General features: G+C 39.2%; 1 protein-coding gene across 1 annotated transcript; it reads left to right on the top strand.

Moving 5' to 3' along the window:
- Positions 1-13634: 13634 nt before the first annotated feature.
- LOC101105777 (olfactory receptor 5W2-like) lies at positions 13635-14417 on the top strand. Its single transcript, XM_042232800.1, has one exon. The coding sequence runs from the start codon at positions 13635-13637 to the stop codon at positions 14415-14417; it is 783 nt and encodes a 260-aa protein (XP_042088734.1).
- The last annotated feature ends 9900 nt before the right edge of the window (positions 14418-24317 follow it).

Below are 24317 nucleotides of genomic sequence, written 5' to 3' on the forward strand. Positions count from 1 at the left end.
GGACAGGGAGGCCTGGTATGCTGCGATTCATGGGGTCGCAAAGAGTTGGACACGACTGAGCGACTGAACTGAACTGAACTGAACTGAACTCAAAGATATACAGTGCACTTTGTTCACTGATCTTCGAGCCTTTTAGTTCTTTATGTACTACAATACATCTTGTAGTTTAAATACTACTAAATATAAGCTAGGGTTAATAATGTATTAACTAAACAGTCAAGTAGTTCATAATAAGCCTGAAATTCATCATGAGGTAACACATAGTGGTCTATTATTCAGAAGTAAAAATATCTAAAACCAGTCTAAAGGAAAGGCATCTTTGGATATTCAGTCAAATCAGAAAAGGATTCAATTTAGGAGATGAAAACATAGCAGGCAGAGGATCTGACAGTTCCTCTGATCTTGAAGTGTACGAGTCCATGCCTGTTAGAAGAAGTCATATTGGCTACAACAGGGAAGAACCGTGAGGGGGAAATGCTAATGGAATAATTCATACAGAGGAAGACAAGTACTGTACGATCTCACCAACACATGGAATCCAACTGGTCAAGCACATAGAAATAGAGAGTAGAGTGGCTGTTGCTACAGGCTGAAAGGTGGGAGCAAAGGGTGATGTTGGTCAAAGTTTAAAGACCTCCTGTTACTTGATGGATAAATTCTGAGGGTCTAATGTGCACTGTGACTCTACTTAACAGTAGTGTATTGTAAGACTGAAATTTGCTGAGAGAGGAGTTCTTAAAGGTTTTCTTGGTATCCACACTCAAAGTGATAGCTATGTAAATTGATGAACGTGTTAACTAACTTTATTGTAGTAATTATTTCACAACATACACATATATTATATCTTCATGCCCTATATCATAAGCATGGTATTTGTCAATTTTGTCTGAATACAGTTTTAAAAAAGTGTAAAAGAAGTTAAGGGACAGTGGATAGAATCATGGTAAAGTACAAAATTGTGCTTCTTTATCAGCTATCAATTCTTCTGTGACTCTCTGCACACCAATTTCCTTCCCATTTTCCTTACTCTTAGCTCTGGTTAAATACCCCTCTTTGTCTCTGTGGTTCACAAAAAAAACCCCACCTATTTAAACGACTACTTTATATCACCCTGTTTATCAGAGTTCTTTGCTAAAGACTGAGCATTGCATTATACAAAAAAAGCACTACGTGTTGTCTGGAAGATCAAATAAACAAATATACAATAAACTAAAAATAGAAGACAACACTTTTTCACTGCTAATTATATGTCAGTAGTACAAAATTAAATGAGGGTTTGATAAGCAGCTTAAAAATGTATATCAGAATATAGTTAACATTGAACACATATGCACATGTTTGTTTTGAAGGTCCATAAAATGGTTTTGGACATTAAGACAATATACTATAAAGACATGCTTATCAATTTCACTATAAAGAATAGGTTCTAAGTTCTTGCTATTTGACTATTTCATCTGCTTTTGATGTGGTTTCCTGAAGTCTAAAGCACTAAATTAGTTTATTGAGAAAGCTAGGATGTGACCGTGTATTTAAAATACCATAATGTACTGAAAAAGACATATTTATCCATTGCAATTATAAAATTAAAAGCTTCTGATGGTCTTCAATTTTCTTGCTGCCATTGTAAATTGACCTTATGTGACAATATTTCAGAATGGAAAAATAAAGCCTACATAATTCCTCTGTTGCTCAGGGTGGTATTTGTAAAGCACTATGCCATGTTAAGAAAAATTCTCATAGTGAAAAAATTAGGATAATTCTTGCATAATAGAAAAGACTGAAATATGTGTACTCCTGGCATACTTCATCAATTCACTCAGACTTCTTTGGACTTGTTGCTGATGAGCAGAAAAATGGCAGCAAATATAGTCAGAAATATAGTTAAAATAGGGTGTCGGTGGGCTACCATTAATTCAGAGATTAATAAACATGGATCTAATTAATCCATCTTCACATATATGATAAGTTTTATGTCACCATCTAAAGACTAATTCAACATGAATACTAGCCCATTTTATTGTATATAGTGAAGAATATGTAAATAGAAGAATATTTTAAGCCCATTAATGGAATTCCAAAACTAGAACTGACTGGTTCAGTTAATTGTAGGCTTCCTCTCCTCAAATTGAAGAAATTAATGAGAAATTATGGAAATTTTTTTTAGATAAGACCCAGAAAGATGTTATGGGGAGGGAGGTGGGAGGGGGGTTCATGTTTGGGAATGCATGTAAGAATTAAAGATTGTAAAATTTAAAAAATAAAAAACTAAAAAAAAAAAAAACAAAAAAAAAAACCAAGAATTTCAGAGAGGAATTTGGGCAAAATTATTCTTCTTTCTTGACAGTAATCTGTGGGAAAAAAAGGGGGACAATACATCAAAAACTTTATTGTAGCCTGTCAACTTCAGTGTTCTTCATTCTTTACCATTTTAATGTCTTCACATCACATTATCCTCATACATGCACCAATGACTCATGGAAAATACCAATGTGCAAAAGCAATTTATCAATGATATATGTAATGTTTTAATATTACAGTCAAATTCCTGTATCTTGACCTCTTTCTTCATCCTTGCCACTGAAATACTTTAACATAAACATGGCAATCACCAACTCAACGGCATGAGTTTGAGCAAGCTCTGCGAGTTGGGGATGGACAGGGAAGCCTGGCATGCTGCAGTCCATGGGGTCACAAAGAGTCAGATACGACTAAGAAACTGAACTGAACTGAATCATGGCAAAGCAATGATAGATTTTGTAAATGTCTAATGCAGAGGACAAACAGACTCATACTTGTTACAGGCTGTACAAGTATACTCATTACAAATAGAAAAGCACCAGTAAGTAGGAGGATCTGGGTTAAAAGCTAGAGGCAGCAATCATTAACCACCTTGGATGTCTTTCTCTTTCATTAGAATCATGCTATAAACCAGGCAGGAACACCATTATAAATATCTAACTCTTGCTTCCTATCCCTCAGATCACCCTGTGTAGAAGAGGGATTTAAGCTATATTATCTCTAAGGCTCTTTTCAGGCGATATGATGTGCCTCTATAAAATATGACTTTCAGTTCAGTTCAATAGCTCAGTCTTGTCCAATGCTTTGTGACCCCATGAATTGCAGCATGCCAGGCCTCCCTGTCCATCACCATCTCCCGGAGCTCACTCAGACTCACGTCCATCGAGTCCGTGATGCCATCAAGCCATCTCATCCTCGCTCGACCCCTTCTCCTCCTGCCCCCAATCCCTCCCAGCATCAGAGTCTTTTCCAATGAGTCAACTCTTCACATGAGGTGGCCAAATTATTGGAGCTGCAGCTTTAGCATCAGTCCTTCCAAAGAAATCCCAGGGCTGATCTCCTTCAGAATGGACTGGTTGGATCTCCTTGCAGTCCAAGGGACTCTCAAGAGTCTTCTCCAACACCATAGTTCAAAAGCATCAATTCCTCGGTGCTCAGTCTTCTTCACAGTCCAACTCTCACATCCATACATGACCACAGGAAAAATCATAGCCTCGACTAGACGGACCTTAGTCGGCAAAGTACTGTCTCGCTTTTGAATATGCTATCTAGGTTGCTCATAACTTTTCTTCAAAGGAGTAAGTGTCTTCTAATTTCATGGCTGCAGTCACCATCTGCAGCGATTTGGGAGCCCAAAAAAATAAAGTCTGACACTGTTTCCACTGTTTCCCTATCTATTTCCCATGAAGTGATGGGACCGGATGTCATGATCTTCATTTTCTGAATGTTGAGCTTTAAGCCAACCTTTTCACTCTCCTCTTTCACTTTCATCAAGAGGCTTCTTAGCTCCTCTTCACTTTCTGCCATAAGGATGGTGTCATCTGCATATCTGAGGTTATTGATATTTCTCCCAGCAATCTTGATTCCAGTTTGTGCTTCTTCCAATCCAGCGTTTCTCATGATGTACTCTGAATATAAGTTAAATAAGCAGGGTGACAATATACAGCCTTGATGTACTCCTTTTCCTATTTGGAACCAGTCTGTTGTTCCATGTCCAGTTCTAACTGTTGCTTCCTGACCTGCATACAGATTTCTCAAGAGGCAGTTCAGGTGGTCTGGTATTCCCATCTCTTTCAGAATTTTCCACAGTTTGTTGTGATCCACACAGTCAAAGGCTTTGGCATAGTCAATAAAACAGAAATAGCTGTTCTTCTGGAACTCTCTTCCTTTTCCATGATCCAGCGGATGTTGGTGTAGGGAACAAGGTATAAGGAAGGTTGAGAAGTGCTTGCAAATGAGACTCTCAACCAGGGCTGAACACTCTTGCAAATGAGATGTTCTGCCCAGTGTAGGGAACTAGGTATAAGGAAGGTTGAGAAGTGCTTGCAAACAAGATTCTCAACCAGGGCTGAACATTCTTGCAAACGAGATGTTCAGCTAAAAATCCTGTTTGTTCCTGTGGGAAAAGAACAGTTCTTGCCCACAAGGATGTTTCTCTGATTCCTCAAAAGGAACAGACCCAGGGACAAAATGGATTCTAAGTTGTTAAGGAAGTTCCCCAAAACAAAGTCTTAGCTGCAGAAAATAAGTCAAGGTAAAGGTTATCTTGCCCTGCGCCTACGCACTGTATAGTCTCTGAATCATAGTGCTTGGCAACTTGCCCTGTAGGTTGTTGTGCAAGGGATATAAAATAAAGCAGCTGTAAGAAGCAATTGCTAAAATATAAAGATTCAAACCACTCTGTAGTGTTGGTGTTTCATTCCGTCACCAGCAGTTGGCGATTTGATCTCTGGTTCCTCTGCCTTTTCTAAAACCAGCTTGAACATCAGGGAGTTCACGGTTCATGTATTGCGGAAGCCTGGCTTGGAGAATTTTGAGCATTGCTTTAGTAGCATGTGAGATGAGTGCAACTGTGCGGTAGTTTGAGCATTCTTTGGCATTTCCTTTCTTTGGAATTGGAGTGAAAACTGACCTTTTCCAGTCCTGTGGCCACTGCTGAGTTTTCCAAATTTGCTGGCATATTGAGTGCAGCACTTTCATGGCATCATCTTTCAGGACTTGAAACAGCTCAACTGGAATTCCATCACCTCTGCTAGCTTTGTTCATAGTGATGCTTTCTAAGGTCCACTTGAGTGGAAAGAATATGAGGAAAAAGCAAAAAGAGTCACTTCACATTCAGTCAAAGAATTGATCTGAACATATAGGCCAGGTATCTCAGTTGGTAAAGAATCCACTTGCAGTGCAGGAGACCCCAGTTTGATTCCCGGGTCGGGAAGATCCCCTGGAGAAGAGAGAGGCTACCTACTCCAGTATTCGAGGGCTTCCCTTGTGTCTCAGCTGGTAAAGAATCTGCCTGAAATGTGGGAGACCTGGGTTTGATCCCTGGGTTGGGAAGAACCCTTGGAGAAGGGAAAGGCAACCCATTCCAGTATTCTGCCTGGAGAATTCCATGAACTGTATAGTACATGGGGTTGCAAAGAGTTGGACACGACTGAGTGACTTTCACTCACTCACTCAACCTGAAATGTCAATTACATGAAGCCATTAAGACAGTGTAAGTTTTAGTAGGACAAAACTTTTAAAAACAGCTGTGTTACATGCCCTGTTATCCAAGTTCAACATCTCATGGACTCCTTATGAGAAGGTAACAGGCAGGAAGGCGAGGGATCCCCAAGAAGAGGAAATAAGCTGAAAGTGGCAGATGTTTTTTGTTTGTTTGTTTTGTTTTTTCCTTCTCTACACAAAATTTAAAGAAGGTGCCGGGGTCCAGCCCCTGGTGATCCAGGGAATTCAAAGCGGTGATGGAGTCGGCAATTAAAGAGAGATTAATTAGAAATTTAAAGAGAGATTGGGGAAGAATAATGTAGTGAAGAAACAGAGGAGAAAAGAGGCTGATATTCCTTGGTTTATGTGGAAAACCAATAAAACTCCAAGACAAGGAGTTTGCACCACCTACATAGACCACTGACACCCGCCTGAATAGCGGAGGGTGCCCTGCCTTGGGCTCCCTCTTGCGTGGGTCTTAGAAGCCAGGGCAAGTAAGTAGACATGGTGAGCCTCCACGCTCCAGATGGGAATTCAGCCAGAAAAGCAGAGAACAAGAAAAGACCACACGGGGGAAACCAGTCTTTCCAGGAACTGGTCCGTCCTTTATTTTCCAGGAAAGCTTTTCATACTTTTGGTTGTACACAGAGATCAATGTATAATACAAAGTTATGCAGGGTCAGCAGCCCTGACCCTTATCAAGACCAGGCTTTCTTTCTGCAAATCTTTCCGTATACAAAGGGTCTCAGGTGATTTACATTATCTTCTGGCCAAAAGGCCTGTTACCATTTTATGGCCCTCTTCCTTAATGAATGTTAATCTCATTTTCCCTGTAGTGTTTTTCCTTAATCTGCATCCCCTTCAAAGTACTAAATAAAGTTACATTAAAAGATATGAAAACTTGGCAGCAAGTATTGGCTCAACAATGCAACCCTTAATCAGTTTTATTCTAATGATTTTTCCTAGAATATCTTAAGCTTTCAGTGCCTCTGGCACTTGGGAGGCTGTAAACAATTCACATGCTCAGTTGTAAAAATCCAGACAGACCGGTCAGGTAAGTTAGAAAGCTATCAGAGGGGTTTAAGCCGAGACATTCTCTTTATATGCAGGAGACTGTTAGCTGGAGCTCTAAGTTAACTTTTTCCAGAAAAAGGTGGTGGGGAATAGCCCCCTGTTAATGTCAGAGTAGTTGGTGAAAGGCATAATGCAGTAAGGTAGGCAGACTCTGATTTTGGGGGTAGATGCTTGAGAATTTCCAGGGGGACCCCTGAGGCTCTATCCCACCTTTGCGTATGCCGAGCCTCCTTCCTCATGACCTTTGCCATGGCCGGGATTCCTCACGCTGGCTCCCAGCAAGGTTTGCTTTAAATTCTGTGTTGTCAGGAAGACCCCTGGTTTAGCCTGGACTTAACTTTTCTGAAACCTTGAACTGATAATGGCTCAACAAATCCATATGTCTTACTCACGGGAATGTTCTCTTAAGCTATGTTAATGAAACTATGTAATTGCTTGGAAATCTACCTTTCTTTAAGGTTCATGTCAATTGTTTCATGGCTGGGGATGAGTCACCTTGTGCCCCGTGCTGTCTCAAAATGCATATTGCGGGAGAGGGGCCTGATGCTACTCTCTGTTTTTAGGGGATTCTTTAACAGATAGATAACTCCTTGCTGAAAGCTAGCAAGGGAGTCATTCTTTCTGCCCCCTTCCGATGTCTATGTCAGACCTTCCTCTACCCATTTATACTTTAGTAAAACTTTATTACACAAAACCTTCAAGTGATCAAGCCTCCTCTCTGACTCCAGATCAAAATCCTCTCCTCTGGAGGTCATGAATTCTGGAGTAGCTCATGGCTCGAGGCTGCAAACTTTCACTTATAGAAGCGGATAGATATCTGACTTTATTAGTGCTGAAGTAAATGGAAGTGAAATAAAACGTTAAGAGTTGTGTTGACACTAACCAAATGGCAAAAGTACTTGTTTACACACCAAATAGTAAACAAGTATCTACTATTGTTGAGGATGTGAAACAACCATGGTTTTTATGCATTGACAGTAGATTGAGATTTGAGACTGCACTTGGCAAAGTTCTATGTCTGAGTCTCCTATAGCTGAACAAATAAATGTCCAAAAATATTACTCCTAGAAGCATGTCCAAGCATATAGAATGAATATGCACCCAAAAGGCATTCATAGAAATGTTCACCATTGTATTAATTACAGTAGTGTAACACCAAAAGCAACTCATATCTTTTAATACATTAGATCAAGATGACATACTTTTCTGAAAGTATTTAATAATGTCTATTTTAGGGTTTGTAGATGATAAAATCTTGTTACATCTGAACTGTTTTGTCCTCTATCACAAAAGCAGCCATCCATAATACATGAATACATCGTGTATCACAGCACCAATAAAACCTAACAGGTCAAGTTCACTGACTCCTGCTTTAGATTAGACAAATGACTTCATGATAAGTTTGTACACTGGAAAAGTACACAGCAATGACAATGAATAACTACATCCTCATACAAGAGCATGGGAAGACTTCACAAACATAATCTTAAGTGAAAAAATTCAGACATGGAAGTGTAAAAGCTGTATGACCTCACTACTTTATACCTTAAAAATATACAAACTCATGTATCAAATGGAAAATCAACTTCTGATGGATGTAGGGACAGTTTCTGAGAATCTAGTTTTGTTTTGTTTTGGGTTTTTTTTTTTTTTTTTTTGGTTCTGGGTGCAGGAATATTTCCATTTTTGAAAGATTTTTTGAAGTCTACATTTTTAGATGGAAACTTTTTCTTTATGTATGCTGCTGCTGCTAAGTCACTTCAGTGATATCTGACTCTGTGCTACCCCATAGACGGCAGCCCCCCAGTCTCTGCCATCCCTGGGATTCGCCAGGCAAGAACACTGGAGTGGGTTGCTGCAGGGGGTGCTCCACAGAAAGAGAGAGGCAGTGGAACTTCCCTCAGCAAAGCTGAGGGGTCCTGAGGAGAGGTGAGCCTGCTGTCCGCCAACTGAGCCCCTCAGCCAGCGAGAGACAATAACACTCAACAGCGGTTCCCTCTAAGCAGTTCCACTTTATTGCCACAAACTCTTGGTTTATATAGGCAAGCAAGCGGGTTTTGCGAGGAACTTTCCATAGTTGCACCAATCACGTTAAAGGTCAAATCGTCATGTGCCTTCATTATAACAGAAGTCTATGGTGATCACGGGCTGTCCACGTGCATGGAAATCAAGAGAGCCAATCAAAAACTGTAATATAGATCACGCCCCTATCTCTTCCTCCAGGTGCCATCTTAGTTCTAAACTGCAAAGCTAGCCCTTCTTTTTTAAGGTTTCCCACTTAGGGCCCCACAGGTTGTCATTTCCTTCTCCAATGCATTAAAGTGAAAAGTGAAAGTGAAGTCACAGTCGTGTCCAACTCTCAGCGACCCCATGGACTGCAGCCCACCAGGCTCCTCCATCCATGGGATTTTCCAGGCAAGAGTACTAGCGTGGGGTGCCATTGCCTTCTCCGTCTGTATGTATATTATACTTTAAAATCACTGTCTTTATTTTTTTCTATGAGATTATAAAAAATATTAATATTTACTTCTGTCTAAAATATTCTTATATAAAATGGTTATTCATATAGATTTATGAAATTGATGGAGAGTATAATTACCAGAGTATCTCAGTACCTTATTGATCTTTAGATCACTGAAAGCGCTGCCTTTCTTGTAGAACAGCACTGCATTCGTCCACCCACTGACTCTCCTGGTCACTCACAGCAGCGGGGAGCTGAAATGTACTTTAATACCAGATCATGCAATGAGCTCTGTGTCATACTACTCAAGGTTTGAGGAACTAACAATTATATTCTAAAAAATGATCATCTTTGGGTAGTATTTGCCAACATAAAATTGTTTTCATGTCAGCAAAACACGAAAAAACAATTGTTTTTTCCTCACTTGTATCTGAAGCATACATTTTCTCTTTAAGACGTTTTTTGATTACTTAAAATCTCCATTTGTAATGAAGCATCAATCCCATTGGGAGATATTTTCGGTTACTCACCTTGAAATTTCTAATGCAGCTGCCTAAACTCAGGTTTAAATTGTTATGTGGGGGAACGTAGAAATTATGTTAGTGCACGTGTTTTTGAGGAGCAGGCCTGTTGAAAAATTAACACTTGCTTCTGGCTGAACAAAATGTAACCCAAGGGATTTTTGCATCCCTGAAGATAGGGATATACCTGAGGGAAAAATTAATTTGGATAGGAGTAGAATTAGGGGAATGAGAACAACTGTACATACACCATATGTGTAACAGAGAAGTAAATAATGATATCAAAATGCTTTTGAAACATAATCAGCTTCGTGATTTTGTGTGTGTGTGTGTGTGTGTGTGTGATGTGTACGCCTGCGTGCTCAGTCATGTCCAACTCTTTGCAACCCCTGGATTGTAGCCTGCCAGGCTCCTCAGCCCATGGAATTTTCCAGGAAAGAATACTGGAATGGGGTGCCATTTCCTCCTCTGGGGATCTTCCTGACCCAGGGATTGAACATATGTCTCCTGAGTCTCCTCCATTGCTAGTTTGATTCTTTACCACTGAGCTACCTGGGAGCCCTTCTTAATTTTAGTGGGAAATTATTAGCAATCATATTGTGGCTTTAGATTGGCCTCAATGATATCTCCGCAGGTTACAGGTGACATTTCAGTGTTGAGCTCCTCATAGGCAAGAGTGGCAATGACATATATAAAGGCATTTTAAAAAATTGAGAATCGCTTTTACAAAATTATATGTACTACATTTATGAATTTTAGCATAAATAATTTCTCAGATTTATAAGAAAAAAAGTAGAAAAACAAACAAAAACATTGAAAAGAACTGAGGAAACACCCAAACTGATAAGAAATCCTGTGTATTTCGCAAATGAGAATTCAGATGAAAGAGAACATTAGTTATGATCAGTATTTAATTTCAGTCCATTAACATTTAAGTCACATTATCTTACTGTGGCTTTATTGCCACTGCCTTGCCGCTGCTGCTGCTACTAAGTAGCTTTAATCATGTCCGACTCTGTGCAACCCCATAGACGGCAGCCCACCAGGCTCCCCCATCCTTGGGATTCTCCAGGCAAGAACACAGGAGTGGGTTGCCAGTTCCTTCTCCAATTCATGAAAGTGAAAAGTGAAAGTGACGTCGCTCAGTCATGTCTGACTCTTCACCACCCCATGGACTGCAGCCCACCAGGCTCCTCTGTCCATGGGATTTTCCAGGCAAGAGTACTGGACTGAGGTGCTATTGCCTTCTCCATGCCACTGCCTTAAAACCTACTGATTCACATAAAAATGAAATTCTTAAGCATTACCATCTTGCTGATTTATCATCTTGTTGAAAGTATCTTTTTTTTTTGCTCACTTTTTTTTTTTTTACTATTGATGAAAGTTCATATATTTTGGATACAAATTGTTATATATACAAATGCATGGTTTTTCAACATTTTAAGTATTTTCATCATATATTATGGAGACATTTCTCTCTGTATTCACTCGCACTGCTTCATCCTTGGTGGTGGTTTAGTCACTAAGTTTTGTACAACCCTTGGGACCCCATGGACTTTCCAGGCAAGAGTACTGGGGTGGGTTGCCATTTCCTTCTCCAGGGATCTTCCTGACCCAGGAATCAAACCCGGGTTTCCTGAATTGCAGGTATATCCTTTACCAACTGATCTACGAGGGAAGCCCCCCTTATGCTAGATTAATTTAGTGACAAGATCACTAAATAACTGATGTGTACAAAGTCATCCTGTGCTAAAATTGTCCCTGATTCATGAGCCAAAACGCAGAAGCAGAAACATAATTAATGACATGTTTGTACAACACCAACACCCAAAGGCAGTGGCCCAGGGATTTACATCCCAATGTACCTGGTAAAATAAAATGCTATCTGCTTACTGTTCAGCTACCTAAGACCAGCTCATGTCAGGTAGGTTTTGAGGTCCTGATTTAAAGAACATAGGATAAAAACATTCCCATTTGGGGGAAAATCAATTTATAAATACAACATTTTATACCTGTTTACTCAGTTGAATACATTCTGTAGCTTAATGTTCAGGAACAATATTTTCTTCTCAGAATTGGCAGATTCTGTGGCTGTTAATATCTATAATATAACTATTAAATTAATTTATTTTGATTCTGGTTTATAGGAAAGATATTACTCCTTTTATAATCGGAGTAGCATATAGGTGAATTTAAAGGGGGCTTGGTAAGTTTGTTCTCTTTTATTTGAAATATAATGTATGAGTGAATGTAAAAATTAAAATGTGCATATTCATCTTCATGTGAAGCCCCATAGCTGCTAAGATCAAAAGAAAAAATTCCTTACCCACTCACTGTTCTTATCTACATCAGAGATATGCAATCTGCGTGCAAACATATGACAGACCCATAATGCATTCATCCTAGACAGAGAGACCTACGTATCGCAGAAGCACTTAGCGTCCCTAAACCTATTTCCATTTTTATAATATAAAAGTCCGTTAAAATCCAAAGAGATGCAACAGTAGGTGTTAGATTCTGTGGTCTTCACTTCATTTTAGCATTTTTCTTTTTCAAGAGCCTCCTCCTTTGGCAGCAGAAACTCTGTAAGTAGGTAATAAGTCATGTGGCAAAGCAGTGATGAATATTTAGAGAAAGGTTTCAATGTTACTTATTTCATGTCTCACTAAATACTAAAGACTAGGATCAATAACAGTTATTTTCATTGCTATCAGTGCATGCTGTACTAATAGATTGTAAAACTAGCAATAAATATTTTTAATTATGTTTTATGTGCAACATGATAATGAAAATAAAATTTTGTATCCAAGGAATTTTTTCAGCATAGTAAATGGTTATTCATATACTATCAGCCTGCTGTCTCCAGCATCGGTGTTTTTTTCACATTGCTTTGGCGATGTAACGAGATGTCAATTCATCCAAATATCCTTCTCGATACAAAGAATACAGTGCTCAGAGAAATTAAAGAGCTTATGGCGGTAGTTTAGTTAGGAACAACACCTAGAAATAGACAGAAGTTTCAAAACTATCTATCTCGAGTCTTTTTTATTATTATCAAGTAGATAGCAATACCTCTTTAAAGAATGCCCACTGACTTAGTCATTTTCTGAGTGTATGCTCTGTTGCTACGTTCTGTCTCACTCGTTGCGACCTCATAAACTGCAGCCCACCAGGCTTCCTTCTCCACGGGATAAGAATCATGCCTGGAAAATCCCGTGGATAGGGAGCCTGGAGGGCTGCAGTCTATGAGAATGCAACGAGTCAAACAGAGTTTAGCGACAGAGCATGCATGGAGGCACACACTCAGAAAATGACTTGATCAATGGGCACTCTTTAAAGAGGTATTGCTATCAGCCTGATAATAATAAAAGTATCTGAGATGGGCAGTTGAGAAACCTGTGCAAATCTAGATGTAATTGCTGAAGTATGTCACTGCCTACGTTGTTGTCCAGTCACTAAGTCATGTCTGACTCTCTGTGACCCCATGGACTGCAGCACTCTAGGCTTCCTTGTCCCTCACTGTCTCTTGGAGTTTGTTCAAATCTATGTCAATAGAGCTGGTGATGCTATCTAACCATCTCATCTTCTGCTGCCTCTTCTTCTGCCTTCAATCTTTCCCAGCATTAGGATTTTTCTAATGAGTTGGTTCTTTGCAACAGGTGGCCAAAGTATTGGAGCTTCAGCTGCAGCATCAGTGGGTCCTTCCAATTTCCTTTAGGGATCGACTGGTTGCTGTCATGAACTCTTCAGTTCCTCTGAGCACTACCTTCCTTGTATCAAGAGGGATATTTGGATGAAATGATATCTCATCACATCTTCAAAATAGTGTGCAGAAAACACTGATCTTAGACACATCAGGCTGAGAATGTTAAAGAAAAAAAAAAACATTGCAGAAATAAATTGTGTTCTCCCCTGCAGATATTTGTGAACACCCTGAAGTGGTTCCCTTATGTGTATCATTTTCTTGATCATTTCCTCAAGACTTTAGACCAGACGACAGAAGAATCCAAAGAGGAAACTGCTCCTCCTTCACTGAGTTCATATTGTGGGGAATCACGGAGAAGCCTGGAGTCAAGATGATCTTATTTACCATGTTTGTTATTGTCTATCTCATTTACCTTCTGGCAAATCTGGGAATGATCACCCTCATTAGGATGGATCCCCAGCTGCACACACCCATGTACTTTTTCCTCAGCCACCTCTCCTTCTGTGACCTCTGCTATTCCACAGCTATTGGCCCCAAGATGCTGGTGGACCTTTTAGCCAAAAAGAGATCAATCTCCTTCTATGGCTGCGCTCTGCAATTTTTGATCTTCTCTAACTTTATAGACTGTGAGTGTCTCCTGCTGGCAGTGATGGCCTATGACAGGTACAAGGCCATCAGCAGCCCCTTGCTCTATGCGGTCAGCATGTCCAGCAGGGTGTGCTCCCTGCTCATGGCGGGGGTTTACCTGTTGGGAATGACAGATACTTTGATACACACGACATTAGCATTCCGCTTATGCTTCTGTGGGTCAAATGTGATTAACCACTTTTTTTGTGACTTACCTCCACTTCTCTCCGTTTCATGCTCTGATACACGGGTCAATGAATTGGCATTATTCATTTTTTTTGGCTGTGTTGAACTGACCTCCGTTTCAGGAGTCTTTGTCTCTTATTGTTTTATCATCCTAGCAGTCTTGAAGATCCACTCTGCTGAAGGGAGGTTCAAAGCTTTCTCCACCTGCACCTCCCACCTAACTGCCGTGGCAATTTTCCAGGGAACTCTGCTCTTCATGTATTTCAGGCCGAGTTCATCCTACTCTCTGGATGAAGACAAAAGGTCCTCGTTGTTTTACACCCTCATATTCCCATGTTAAACCCTCTGATTTACAGCCTAAGGAACAAGGATGTGAAACAGGCCCTGGAAAAACGGAAACTTTAAATGTGATTTTAAAGGTTTTTATTTCACACACTCTCATAGTCACAAGTACACGCACATTGTTGTGGTTTTTTTAATATAAACTTATACTGAGCAAGGCAAGAGAAACAGTTGTCTTAAACAGTTCAAATGAGAATTTGTTGTTATAAAGTCTAAGTTTTAGAAAATATTTTAGTTCTGAAATATTGCTTACTTCGATTCATGTATCAAGAGTTTGCATATGATACTTTCCCTTTGTTGAAAACTTTCCAGAATTTTCTAATTTTGTCAAATATTTCTGCTTTATTCTTTCATTTGAATAATATTTTGGCTACCTCAAGAATTATTGTATTTCCTGAGAAATCTTTGAGTCTCTTTATGTTCTATGGTATACACTGTACTTTCTATACAAATGAATATAAGCTAATGTTAATAAGAAGCATTAATTGATTAAATAGTATATAACTTTTAAGAAATCTCAAAATCTATGAAATAAAAAATGAGGATTAAAATCCAAAATAAAATCTAAAACTAGTGTATCTTTTGATAGATATATTCAGGCTTAGATCTAATAATTATTCTACTTGGGAGATAAAATGATAGTGGGCAGAGGATCTGACAATTAGATGGGTCTTGAGAGGGACAAGACTGTCTTTTAGAATTCAAGAAGCTTTGTTTACCACATATGGAAGAACCATAAATGCATTATGCTGACTAAAATAGGCAAACAGATAAAGATGAATACTGTATAGCTTCACATATACGTTGAATCTTAAAAGTTCAAACTTATAGAATTAGAGTGTAGACTGGTGTTTTTTTCCAGAGTCTCAAAGGTGGGCAAAATGAGTAATAATGGCCAAACTTACTATTATTTAGTGAATAAGTTCTGGGGATCTAATGTATATGATGACTCTAGGTAATCATTCTATGTTATAAACTTGAAATTTCCCAGGAGAGTAGATCTTAATGGTCCTTATCATACACATACTCTAAATGTTAACTCTATGAATTAACAAACTGTTTACTAACCATACGGTGGTGACCATTTCACAACACATGCATATATCAGATCTTCATTTTGAATACCTTATACGTGCTATTTGTTAATTTTAACTCAATAAAGCTTGGATAAAAGGAAGGAAAGAAGGCTATAAGGACCAATAGACAGAAGAGTAGTATCGTTATAAGGACCAATGGACAGGACAGTAGTATCGGTATAAAGACCAAGGGACAGGACAGTAGTATCAAGACCAATGGAGAGGACAGTAGTATCAGTATAAAGACAGATGGACAGGACAGTAGTATCAAGACCGATGGATAGAACAGTAGTATCGGTATAAAAACAGATGGACAGGACAGTAGTTTCATTATAAGAACCGATGGACAGGACAGTAGTATTGGTATAAGGACCAATGGACAGGACAGTAGTTTCATTATAAGGACCAATGGACAGGACAGTAGTTTCATTATAGAACTGATGGACAGGACAGTAGTTTCGTTATAAGGACTGATGGACAGGACAGTAGTATCGATATAAAGACCAATGGACAGGACAGTAGTTTTGTTATAAAGACCAATGGACAGAACAGTAGTATTGGTATAAAGACCGATGGACAGGACAGTAGTTTCATTATAAGGACTGATGGACAGGACAGTAGTATTGATATAAAGACCAATGGACAGGACATTAGTTTCGTGCATCACCATGCTGTCTTTGTTGTTGTCCAGTTGCTCAGTCATGTCCGACTCTTTGCAACCCCATGGTCTGTAGCACACCGGGCCTCCCTGTCCCTGGCCATCTCCCAGAGTTTGCATAAGTTCACATTCATTGCATGGGTGATGCCATCCAGCCATCTCATCCTCTGATGCCCTCTTTTCCTTCTGCTCTCAATCTTTCCCAGCATCAGGGATTTTTCCAATGAGTGATCTGTTTGCATCAGATGATCAAAATATTGGAGCTTCAGCTTCAGCATCAGTCCTTCTAGTGAATATTCAGGGTTGATCTCACTTAAGATTGACAGGTTTGGTCTCCTTGCTGTCCAAGGGACCTTCAGGAGTCTTCTCCAGCACCACAGTTCCAGGGCTTAAATTCTTTGTCACTCTGCTTTCTTTATGGTCCAGCTCCCACAACCATATGTGACCACTGGGAAGACCATATACTTGACCATATGGACCTTTGTCGGCAGAGTAATGTCTCTGCTTTTCAACACACTGTCTGGATTTGTCAGTGCTTTCCTGCCAAGAAGCAGTTGCCTTCTGCTATCACGGCTGCAGCCGCCCTCCACAGTGATTTGCCCAAGAAGAGGAAATCTGTCACCGCGTCCACATTTTCCCCTTCTGTTCACCAGGCAGTAATGGGGCTGGATGCCATCAACTTAGTTTTTGGTTTTTTAAAAAATATTTATCAACTATCAATTTCATCACTTTCTCCATGATAATTTCCTTCCCTTGTTTCCTCTTCTCATGCCTGTTTTAACGTCTCTGTCTTTTTGTGATGAACAGTCATCTATTTAAGTGTTATTTTATTTCATCCTATGTGTGAGCATTCTTTGTTGAAGGACTGAGCATGCCATACTGTTATCCAAAACACTCCATGTTGTCTGGGTCACAAAAGGAAAATAAACAAACACCTAATAAAAAATGACCAGAGGAATAGTATAAATATATACATATATTGCAGTATATGCATTGCATACACAACAGATTTAGGGGAAGGTCCGTCACACCGTGTGGATACTAAAATAATGGCACGATGAAGACGTGCATATTAATTATACTAGGTGGTACAATGGCCAAGAATCTACCTGCCAGTGCAAGAGATGCAAGTTCAATCCCTGGGTCGGGAGATCCCCTGGAGGAGGAAACAGCAACCTACTCCAGTATTCTTACCTGGAAAATTCCGTGGAGAGAGGATTCTGGCAGACTACAGTTCATGGGGTCATAAAGCGTAGGACATGACTGAGCACACACACATACAGGTACAAAGAGCTATAGGCTCTTGATATTTGACTATTTCATCTGTTTTTGTTTTTGTTTCTTGAAGGCTAAAGCTAAATCTATTTGTTGAGAAAGTGTGGATATGGTCATGTATTTGAAAAACCTTGCAAGACTGAAAGACATTCTTAATTACCTGTTAAAATGAAAAAGCTAAATGCCACTGAGGTTTTAGGTGTTCACACTGCCCTATACAATTTCCTGTGTGAAAATATTCTAGATATAAGTAAAGTCTAAGAAATGCCTCTGATACTCAGGGAGGCCTTTGTTAGAGATTATGGCATTCTAGGCAAAGATCTCATGGTAGATTAAAAACCTCCAGAAAATTCTTGTTTTAGAGAAAAGCTTCAAAAGTCTATCTCTAACGTATTTTATCAATTCATGCTAACTCTTTTGGAATTGCTGCTTATGAGCAGAAATATGGCAGAAAAACTTTGAAATATATTAAATTCCAAGCAGAATAGACTGCTTTTTTCAATAGATTGCCATGAATAACCAACTTTCATCTATATAATGGAAATTTATTATAGTATCTAAAGACTAATTTCACCTAAAATTGGCTCATTTTATTAGATATACTTGTGTGGTATATATATATAAAAAAAAAAACAAGCCCATTAAATGGAAGGCCAAAAATGGAACTGCCTGACTGATTCTGCCTCTCCCAGAATTTGCATGGTTGCTGCTGCTGCTGCTGCTGCTAAGTCGCTTCAGTTGTGTCCGACTCTGTGCGACCCCATAGATGGCAGCCCACCAGGCCCCTCCATCCCTGGGATTCTCCAAGCAAGAGTATTGGAGTGGGTTGCCATTGCCTTCTCCTTGCATGGTTGAATAACCAATTATGGGAAAATTATTTTAGGAATCAAAATCTAAAATTAAAAAAAAAGTTTAAGAATGTATAATAACTCTTCTATCTTGAGATTTTACAAAATAAGAAATCTGCACTAAAGACATTGATGTGTTCTAGCCTATCTGCTTCAATCTCATCACTTCACTCCCCTTCTTACATCACTTCCATCTCATATATCCACCAATGACTAATAAAAAGTGTCACCGTACAACTGCAGTGTTATCAATGACAGTGTGTAGTAGGCTAATTTGTGTTTGTGTACTCAGTCCCTCAGTTGTGTCCAACTCTTGTGGCACCATGAACTGTACCCTGCCAGGCCCATCTGTTCACAGAACTTTCCTGCTAAGACTACTGGAGTGGGTTGCCATTTCTTCCTCCCGGGGATTTTCCCTGCCTAGGAGTTGAACCTGTGTCTCCTGTGTCTCCTGCATTGACAGGCATATTCTTTACCTCTGTGCACCTGGGAACCCCACTGGTAGACTAATACTATAGTCAAGTTCCTGTAGTTTGACCCCTTCATCTTTGCAACTGAAATGTGTGTGTGTGCTTAGTTGCTCAGTCATGTCTGACTCTTTGCAGCCCCATGGAACCTGCCAGGCTCCTCTGTCCATGGAATTCTCAGGCAAGAATACTGCAGTGAGTTGCCATTTCCTTCTCCAGGACATCTTCCAGACCCAGGGATCAAACCCACAACTCCTATGTCTCCTGAATCGCAGGTAGATTCTGTAAGTGTTGAGCCATCAAGGAAGCATCTGTCACTGAAACACTTAAGTACAAATATGATGCAACAATGATAGATTTGAGCATATGTCCAATGCAGAAAATAGAGAGATACATGTGGGTCACTGGCTGTATAACTATATTTGTGAAAATAGAGCAGTATGAGTGTTCAGCAATTCAATAAGTACAAAGTTCTGTGTTAAATACAGAGGCAGCAACATTTAATGTCCCTAGATATCTCTCTCTAGAAATGTGCTATGATTCAGGTAGCAGTGCAACTCTAAAGCAAAACTTCTTTTCAATGCCTCTGAGCCCCCTGTGTAAAACAAGACTTCAACTAGATTACCTGTAATGTTCTCTCCAGCTGATACACTCTTTGTCTATAAATTATGACTCTGCTGGTGTTTCAATCCATGCCTACTATTGAAAAGTACTAGAAATTTGGAAAATGTTTTTAAAAAGTCATTTAATTTCAAGGGAAAAAATTATACTATTAATCTAGGCTGTATTAACCTGCAATAATGATGACATGAAGCTTTGGGGATAGAATGAGTTTCAGGAAGCCATAAGCTTTTAATCATGGCTCTTTGGTGTGGCTTGTTATTCAAATTCAGAATCATATAGACTCCTCACAGAAGTGGATATCCAAATTTAGTAGCCCTTCAGTGCCGGAAGCCAGTGTGAGGAATCTCACCTGTGACAAGGTCATGAGGAAGGAAGCTGACATACTCAAGGTTGTGATCAGACTTCAGGAGTTCCCCTGGCATTTCCTGAGCATGTACCCCCCAAACCAAAAATCTGCCAGCCTTTGTACTCTGCTTTTCCACTCTTCTGATATTCTCTGGACAAAAGTCAATTCAGGGCTTTAGTCTTCTGCATTTGAAAGGGATGTTTCAGTTAAACCTCCTCTGATTGCTCTCTAGCTTGCCTAACAGGTTCCCTGACCTCTTACAGCTTGTGAATTGCTTGCAGCCCCCAACCAAGAGAGGCACAAAGCTTCAAAGCATCTTAAAGATACAGAGCCTTTTCTAAAGAGTTAAAAATCATATTGGTGACAGGTTTTCACTGTTGACTCAATGATTGCCGCCAGGCCTCCATATTCTTTATCTTTTAGGCACCTGGGAGGATGTTAATCAATGTAAACGGGATATGGAAAAGATATATAGTAGTTTTGATAGACTACTATAGTAGACACTAGACTTTTGAGTTAATTACTTTACTCTTTGTTATATATCACTGCACTCCTCTTGTGTCCTTGCTATGTAAGAATGTAACTTTATTTAGTGCTTTCTGAGAATGGCACCAGACTTTGGGAAGATCAACACAAATAAGTCTTCTGGTTGACAAACCCTTATCAGAAAAAAGGCTGTAAAATGTTAATAGGCCCTTTTGGCTGGAAGATGATGTAAATTACCTAAGACTTGTGTATACAACTAGGTATGCAGAGAGAAAAGCCTGGTTTTGATAAGAGTCTGGACTGCTAACACTGCATAACTTTGTGTTACCCATTGATCTCCATGTTTTATCAAAAGTATAAAAGGCCTTCTGAACAATAGAGGACGGAACCAGTCGCTGGACTGGTTTCCCCAGTGTCTCTCTCTCTCTCTCTCCTTTTCTCCCTTTCCCTCCCTCTCCTCTTTACTTTAATTTCAGGCTGAATTCCCATCTGGGGTGCGGAGGCTCACCAAGTCTACTTATTTGCCCTGGCTGTTAAGACCCACGCAAAAGGGAGCTTAAGGCGAGGCACCCTTAGATATTCAAGCGAGTGCCGGTGGCCCAAGGTAGATGGTGCAAATTCCTTGTCTGGAATTTTATTGGTCTTCCACGAAATCCAAGTTATTCAGCCCTCTTTCTCCACTTAATTTTCCTACTATACTATTGCTTCTTAATCTAATCTTATATCAATAATCAAATAAGTCTTTCCACGCCAACGCCGTCCCCACTTCAAATTCCCTGGATCCACCGGGGCTGGACCCCAGCACTCCAGTAAGTAAAACAAATGAAAAGATAACAGTAAATAAACACAGTATTATGATCCATCTAAAGATTTTCTTCATTGTTCAGTCACTAAATCGTCCAATTATCTGTGACCCCATGAACTGTAGCACCAGGTTTCCCTGTCTTTCACGATCTCCCAGAGTTTGCTCAAGCTCATGTCCACTGAGACAGTGATGCCATCCAACCATCTCATCCTCTGTCACCCCCTTCTCCTCCTGCCCTCAACCTTTCCCACCATCAGGATCTTTTCCAATGAGTCAGCCCTTCACATCTGGTGGTCAAAGTATTGGAGCTCTGTTTTCAGCACCAGTCCTTCCAATAAATATCCAGGGTTGATTTCCTTAGGATTGACTGGTTTGATCAAATTGATCAAATTAATCAACCTAAAAGATTGCAAGATGCAAATATTTGAATTAGAAACTCTTGGTGAAGATGTGGAACAACCGTGACTTTGACACATTAACAGTAGAATAAAAATTGTTGCTACACTTTGTAAAACTGAAGTCACTCAGTCATGCCTGACTCTTTGCGACCCCATGGATAGTAGCCTGCACCAAGATCCTCTGTCCATGGGATTTTCAAGACAAGAGTACTGGAGTGCGTTGCCATTTCCTTCTCCAGGGAATCTTCCCAACCCAGGGATTGAACCCAGGTCTCTCACATTGTAGACAGACGCTTTATCATCTGAGCCACCAGGGAAGTCTTGCAAAACTCTAAGGGGGGTCTAATATAGCTGTACGTGTACGTGTCATACAACTCAAAAAATGCAACTCTTTAAATGTTGCCCAAAATAACTGACTATGCTAACCAAAAGATGTACACAAACTATTCTTCACTAATTTATTTATGATAATATAGAACTAAAATTTTCTTCAGCTTTTCTTCTTAAACTCAATTTTCTTCAACACATTAAAGACCTAACAAACTTTTCAGTAGTGTTAAATAATGTACATTTTAGAGGTCAGAGTTCATAAACTTCGTCACAACCCTCAGGTTTTCTCTGAATCATGAAAGCAACCATGAATAGCATATAAATAAATGGTATGCTCAGTTCCAATGAAAACTTATGGGTCAAGTATACTGATGCCTGCTCTTGATTAAATAAATTACTATATGGTAAGTTTATACCTAGGAAGACTACACAACAATGAGGATGAATGAACTGCCTTGAGACACAAAAGTCTAGAGAAATTTCATAAAAAAAATATTGAGTGGAAGAAGTCAGAAATGAAAATATAAAACCTATGATTATACTACTATATAACTCAAGATATTAAAACTAAATTATTGTGGTGGTGGTGGTAGTTTAGTTGCTAAGTCTTGTCTGACTCTTTTGCCACCCCATAGATCCACAAGGCTCCTCTCTTCATGGGATTTCTTAGACAAGAATACTGGAGTTTGTTGCCATTTCCTCTTCTCAGGTGATCTTCCTGACCCAGGGATAGAACCCGTGTCTCCTGCATTGCAGGCAGATTCTTTACCACTGAGCCATCAGGGAAACACAAAGTACTGTATTGGACATCAATTTGTGACAGATGTGGGATGACAGTTTCTGAGACACTAGGCATGTTTTATCGTTGGTGTTCTGGGATTAGCATCTTTTCATTATTGAAAATTTTCTTGTAGTATACTTTTATAGAAGAATGTTTTCTTTATGTGTATCATACTCTAAAAAGAAAATTTCCATAAACAAAATATGCTCACTGCAGGTTGTTAACTTTTAATTTTTTTTATCTAACAGTTTCTTGTGCAAATAAGTGTTGATATATTTGTGAAAATGATGTGGTGCATTATTTTGTAGATTATCTCAGAGCATAATTAACCTTTATGCTACTAGAGCATTGCTCTGTTTACAGAACAGCAGTCTGTATCCGTTCACAGGTTCTCCTAGTCTTACTCCCACAACAGTGGGACATGATGAACTTTGGTGCCTGATCATGCAGTGAACTCTGCATCTCAATACTCCAAGTGTGAGGAACATACAACCGTGTCCTGAAAAGGTGACCTTCTGGGTAGACATCTACCTACACACAATTGCACTGTCACCAGGGGCACTAGAGAAACCCTAAGTATAGATTGCTTTTCTCTCACTTGTTTGTACCAGAGGAATATATTTTCTCCTTAAGACATGTTTTCCAATTATTTCAGGTCTCCATTTGTAATGAGACATAGATCCCTTTGGGAAATACTTTAGTTTATCCAACTTACAATTGTAATGTAGCTATCCAAACTCAGTTTTAAGTGGCTAGGTGGGACCAGATTGAAGCCACAATAGTCTACATGGTTTTGAGGAGCTGTTACAAAGCTAAAGTCAGGTTCTGGGGGAATAAAATGCAACTCAAGGGATTTTTGAATCCCAGAAGATCAGGAAGTACCTGAGGGAAAATTAATTTGGATAGAAATAGAATTAGGTAATCAAGGACAATTCTACATTCAGCAAATATGTGCCAGAGAGGTTAATAATGACACTGAAATTCTTTTGTGACATAAATGCATCAATTTCTTGATTTTAACCAGTGGAAAATTATTAGCAATTAGCCATGTGGTTTGAGCATTGTCTCAACAATATCTCCACAGTAATACATTAGATATTTGATTTTTTTCATAAGTCATAGTCCTTTTATTTTTTAATCTTTTTGTTTTGTATCGGGGTACAGCCGTTTAACAATGCTGTGGTAGTTTCAGGTGAACAGTGAAGGGACTCAGCTATGTCTGAGTATTGGGTGATCACACCGAGAATGGCAACACATTAAAAGTGAATCAACAATTGTCCCTATACACCTTTCATCCCAAATTAAAAATGTGCTAATGATACTAAATTTAGCTTGATGAGTTTCTTAGGTTTACACACACACACACAAAGCAGGAAACAAACAATAGAAATGTAACCCAAACAAATAAAAATATAATCTTTGTTCCTGTTAAATACCAAATGAAAGTTCAGATAAAACAGAAAATTAGGCATGATCATAATTTACGTTATTGTCATGTCCCTAACAAGTAAAGATGCTGAGCAAACTGTTATACATGACCTTGCTATTTATACATCTTCTTGGTGAGATTATCTAGCCAATCCTTTGTATAAATTGTACTAATTTGATTTGTATTATTTATGAGAGATTTTCATAAAGTTTGGAATCAAGTCCTTTGTCGGATATATACATACATGATTTTCAAACATTTTCCTCACTTCCCAATACTGTTATTATTTTTCAGTTGCCAAGTCATGTTGGACTCTTTGTGACCCCATGAGCTGTAGCATGCCAGGCTCTCCTATCCTCCAGTATCTCTCGGAGT

This window comes from Ovis aries, chromosome 15 (genome assembly GCF_016772045.2).
Source record: "Ovis aries strain OAR_USU_Benz2616 breed Rambouillet chromosome 15, ARS-UI_Ramb_v3.0, whole genome shotgun sequence".
NCBI classification, from domain to species: Eukaryota; Metazoa; Chordata; class Mammalia; order Artiodactyla; family Bovidae; genus Ovis; species Ovis aries.